Source organism: Xiphias gladius, chromosome 2 (assembly GCF_016859285.1).
Source record: "Xiphias gladius isolate SHS-SW01 ecotype Sanya breed wild chromosome 2, ASM1685928v1, whole genome shotgun sequence".
In the NCBI taxonomy this organism is placed as follows: Eukaryota; Metazoa; Chordata; class Actinopteri; order Istiophoriformes; family Xiphiidae; genus Xiphias; species Xiphias gladius.
The window spans coordinates 19453542-19459160 of NC_053401.1; the positions used below are offsets into that span (position 1 = coordinate 19453542).

At 41.7% G+C, this 5619-nt stretch overlaps 1 protein-coding gene across 1 annotated transcript; it reads left to right on the forward strand.

The window, feature by feature from the left end:
• The first annotated feature begins 1324 nt into the window (after nt 1-1324).
• spx (spexin hormone) lies at nt 1325-4374 on the forward strand. The gene is made up of 6 exons (XM_040153261.1): nt 1325-1330; nt 1854-1937; nt 2141-2198; nt 2588-2650; nt 2825-2911; nt 4310-4374. The coding sequence occupies exons 1-6, from the start codon at nt 1325-1327 to the stop codon at nt 4372-4374; spliced, it is 363 nt and encodes a 120-aa protein (XP_040009195.1).
• The last annotated feature ends 1245 nt before the right edge of the window (nt 4375-5619 follow it).

The window sequence follows — 5619 nt, forward strand, 5'->3', positions numbered from 1 at the left end:
GGGTAGGAAGAGTTGTCTGACCATGTCTTAAGGCTGAAGTTTTTTACATCTGTTGTGAACGCCTACAGTCAACGGCGAAGGTGAAGAATCGTACCAATGGGAATAATGGCACACTTTCTCAAAGACATGCATGATGTTGCGTTCAGTCGCTCGCAGGAAAAGTGATGGAAGTAGTTGTTGGAAGGATGAAAAAGAGAGCTTGAGAGGGATGTTTAAACCCTGCCTACTTCCACACCTGGATGCATCACCCCCAATTCCAGTGTCAGGACAATGTGGGGGAAGGGGATTTAAGACGTTATGCCACAGACAAGCATGGGCCAGTACTTTTAGATTTAGCACAGTATATTTACATTTCTTTCAGGTAAATCAAAGTTTCAGTATTCCTTCACTTGAACTTTAGACCTTCGTGTGGGGAAATAAATTGCACATACAATATTAACAAATAGCCTGAATAAAAAAAAAAATAATGATGATGATAATGATGCATTTTACATTCTTTCTATCTGGTGCCTGTGGTGGAGGCTGACTGGGGGAACTTCGACTCATGACCTCAGTATCTCTAAAAATCCTGGCTGTCTCCCGGCCCTAGTGCGCAGTGTCGCTGCCCTGACAGTTAATACCCCTGTGGACTGTCTGACATCAAAATCTGACAGTAAAATCCGGGGACCCCGGTCTCGCTCATTCTGCAGACTCTCGATTATCCCATTCATTAGTGGACGTGGTTCCCCATCCGTCCATCCATCCGTTTAGCTATACCTCGTATCCTTTGAGGGTCGTCAGGGGCCGGAGCCAACCCCAGCTGACAATGGGCGAGAGGTGGGCTACACCCTGGACAGGTCGCCATAATTCCAGCTCTCATCCATTGGTGTTCTGCTCCAGTGAGCGCAGTGCAAACATATCAATATTCCCAAAGAGGGGGGAAATATTATTGCTCTTATCGACAGTGACATCACGCCGAGCCAGTACGCATTTTACATTAACGGCCTGCAGCTCCGACATGAGTAATTTTGAAAAACTGGGGGGGGGGGCTTGAAGTGCTTATGGCAGCTGTTTTAATTCAGAAATATTTACAGTGTACTACAGCCCCCAATGAGAGGAGCAGAATTGATCGGTTGCTCCGTTCATTCACTTTCCCAGCCGCCCCCGTTTCATCAAATTGGCGTGACCTATAGCTGCTGGCATCATGAAGGAGCGCGGAGCACAGAGGGTTCCCCACCCCTGAGGATATAAATACAAAGAGAGGGGACACCGCCTGCAGCCACTCTGAACCTGTTATTCTCTCATCCTCTCTGCTGGACACCAGGCTCACGGGACCGCTGACACCATGAAAGTAAGTACGCTGGACGAGAAGTTTTGGCTTAATTGGGTGGAAAGATCTGCGATTTTCTCCGGTTCCATCGTAGTTTCACCTTTTCTAGTAGGAGCCTATACAGATTACTTTCCAACGTAAAACAGTTGAATGCATTGTTTTGCTTTTTTTTAAAGGACTGCATTAAAGCAAATACATTTTTGATAAAACACCACGACAAATGACTTCTTACAAAACGACAATCTGTAAATGTAGTCCAGTATTTTATGGCATTTTACGCAACATATGACTGAAAAACATTATTCAAACAGAGATCGTATCTACGTATATATTCACAGTTACATTATTTTCCATACGGTCCAAAATTGCTCAATGAATTTAAGGCTTGTGTAAACTGCGTGCACGGTGCGCGCATTCTGTGCGTAATGCGCTAATTACGCACCGAAGTGTACGGGTCAGCCTCAGTCATGCTCTGAGAGGGATGCTGCTGTGTTACCGGCTGTGAAGGAAAACCTTTGTTCCCATTTATCTCTGTCTCCCACAGGCTTTGAGGACCATCACATTGACGTACGTACTCACCCTTTTACTACTGGCGACGTTTATCTCACAGTCCTGGGGTGCACCGAAGGTAAAGCTGGTTTATTTCTCTTCATAAAAACTATTGACAGGGATGTTTCATCTGAAGAAAAAGGGCTCATAATCTGAGGATGACTTTATGATCATACTGACAGAATGACTGTTAGGGAACAGGAGAGCAGGATTAAAAGGCAAAGGCAGAAACATAAAACTTATGCAGCAACAAAATCCCATTCCTTTGTTTCTTCATTAAAGGGCTCTTTCCAACGGAGAAATTGGACCCCGCAGGCTATGTTGTACCTCAAGGGCACACGTATGTATTTACCTACTGTTAATATGCCTGTATGGAGACCCAAAGGGTTCAGTATTAAATAAAGGCGACATGATGGAATAAAGAATCGTATGAATAAATACAAACACATCGTGTAATATAATCGTGAAATTTTATTCCAAACTGACACATGACTTTGTGATGAAGGGTGACAGTTTGGGAAACCGAGAGCGAGAGCGAAAGGTCACAGCCATTGTGAAATATAAAATCCCTGTAACTGAATAAAAACAGCTCTTCTATTCTGAAAAGGACGATCTGGGTTGTAAAAGTGGTGTGGCTATATTACATATTGTGTGTGTTCATTTATATTGCTGTTATCTTTTTCTTCAAAAATAGACATCACCTTCCAAAAACTTTTTTTTTCTTTCCAGAGGGACGCAGATTCATCTCAGAGGACCGAAAAGAAGGAGATGTCTATGACACCTTACACCTAGGTACGACGAAGTTTTTGTTTTTGTTTAAAACTAACTATGTTAACCTCTTTTACTTGGTAGGGATGATTCAAAAGAAAGTTTCCCCAAATGTTTCCCAAACAGTCATGGAGCTAGAATCAACTTTGGTCCTTGAAGTGTACAGATAATCTGTGTTTCGTATTTGTTCCATGTCAGAGACCCGCAGTCAGAACACAGAGAAGCTGAGTGTGGACCAGGCAGCCTCCGTCCTGCTCAACTTCCTGCAGCAGGCCAGAGAGGGAGGTGAGAGCAGCATCTGTACCAGCTGACACACAGCAGCTGGACCAGGTGTACAGGTCAAACTAAAGGGTGTAGGTATGGTTTTAGAAGAGGTGGGGCACGGTTAAGTCAAAAAAAAAAAAAAAATTATATAGTGTGTGTGTGTGTGTGTGTGTGTGTGTGTGTGTGTGTGTACGATAACAAATGTCATGGTTATCATGCTTTCCATAAAAATTGTATTAAAAAAAGAATAAGGGAAATTCTACGTATATTGCTGTATTATTAGGACACTAATCCTTATTCAAATCACATTTACCTTTATTTGTAGATAATTTTGTGTTTGCATCTTTATTCAGTAAAAAACCATCTTTTCCCCACTTGACTGATTGATATTCAATTCTCGTATTTATAGTTTGTAAATCCAAATATACCTTTAAGGATTTTTTTAACCCAAAAAAACATGGAGAAGAGGTGGTGGTGCTTTTTTCGGTCCTCGGTAGCGCCTGCAGCTCTTCAATCGGCCCCAGCAACCTCCAGCAGACAAAGGGTTGGGGCGTCCTGGTATCTAGTGTGGAAAGCAAAAGCCAGGGCGAAAAAAAGTTGAGAAAACACTCGCTGCTGGTCATAAAGCTCACCGCTGCGAGAGCGCTGTAAAAATTGAAAGGGAACAACTCCGAGCTTTTTCATCTGGATTTTGGCAGCTGGACAGTCGGGGGACATTGTTAAAAGAGATTTCATTGAGGAATCTAAACTCAAACAGTAAATTTTGCGGAGCTGGGGGGACAAAATAGAATTTAAAAAAGTGTGGGGCACCCCCATCCCCACTAGAAATTATGCCTTCTCTCAAACTGAATAACTATTACTATGACTAGTCGATAAGAACTGGATACGTTTTACTGCAACACCAGTGTCCACAGTTAATTTTTTTTGCCGTTTCAATGGTTTTAAGCACAAAAAATATCTTACGATCCTGCTCTCTGAACACCTGCTTGAGAAATCTTTTAGATACACTTTTAGCAGGTGCAAGTAATACTGGGTTCCCACACACACACTGAGACATGAAGTTCAAGGATCTCAGTAAAAACTTTCAAGGCCTTTTTTGATGAAATTAAAGGAGACTGGTACAGTCTGGGGTAAAAAATGTCATCATAAAGGTCTAATTTCAGGTCAAAAAGGGACACAATTACCTTCTTTTCATTTGAATTTGACTTGTTGATGCTACAGGACAAAGAGCTCCAGAGAGAGATCAATTCTCTCAGAGCCATTTATTAATTTCACTTTTTTCCCTCTGGTCCACAAACTTTTAAGGACATTCAAGGAATGCCAGATGAAAGATTGCATGTCTTCTACTCTGGCTTTGTCTCAAGATTTCTATTTTAATTCTATAATTGAATATCAATTTTCCCTCTCTCTCTCTTCTAGCCGATGAAAACCCAGAGGAGGTGTATTTCCAGGAGCTGCCGGTGTGGAAGAGAGAATACTTCTGATAGTCTTTCATACATTTGTAAAGTTGCCAGAAAACACCGTCTTTGTTTTTGAATGCCACTTGTTCAGTCCTGTGTGAGGGAGAAGAACTGTTGTTTTGTAAATATGAATTCTCTGACTATGTTTGAAATGTGATGTTTTAATAAAAAGAGGTTGAATTCATAGCACTATTGGTCTGAGACTGTCTGAGGTTTTAAACTTCCCTGACAACATGTTGAGTGTATCTTTCTACTTTTCGCAAAGTGTAAAATAAACATACAGTATTTATAATGGCATTTCAAGTATACTAATGAATCGAGGTTTTATTATATGAGCATGGAGGACATAACCAATGAGAGCTCCTAAAATCTAGTCTTTCTAATCTGTAATTAGTCTAATATTTGCCATTTTTTTATTTTTTTTATTTTTTTGGCATTTTGTCTTAGAAAGATGTAGTCAAAAGTATGTGGACACTTGCCCACATACACAGCAGACCTTACTGCCCAACATCAGAGCTGGATCTCACTATTGCTCTTGGTGCTTTATGAGAAAAAAATTCCTGCATCCAGCTTTTAACATCTGGTGGAAAGACTGAAACCATTTAAGTGGAGGCTGTATAAATTAACAGGGTTTTGGAATTCACCTGCCACATATGGCTGGAATGTTCAAGTATCCACAAACTTTCAGCCATGTAGTGTATTTTGCTCCAAAGAGGACTAAGACTACTACTTGGATGAAAATCCTATGTAGTCAATGACCGCCTGAAGTCTGGACCCCATGGACATCACCAAATGATGAATTTCCTCCCCTGAGATGAGGAGGAGGAGAGATGCTTTTTCAGGCCTTTACTGCAGCCGCCTTCAGTTGCTGCTTGTTTGTGGGTCTTTCTGCCCTCAGTTTTGTCTTCAGTAAGTGAAAACCAGGCTCACTCGGGTTGAGGTCAGGTGACTGACTTGGCCATTGAAGAATATTCCATTTCTTTGCCTGAGAAGCTCTTGGGTTGCCTTCGCAGTACGTTTTCGATCCCATCTATACTGTGAAGCACCATCCTATCGGTTTTGCAGCATTTGGCTGAATCTGAGCAGATATTATAGCCCTATACACTTCAGAATTCATCCTGCTACTTCTATCAGCAGTCACATCATCAATAAACACCAGTCACCATCCAAGAAAGGAAGGCACTGGCATCGCTACAAAGAGGCCCAGAACATCACCATCTTGCCATCCAGTAAAGGACGATGCACAGTAGTGCTAAACACAGCTGATTA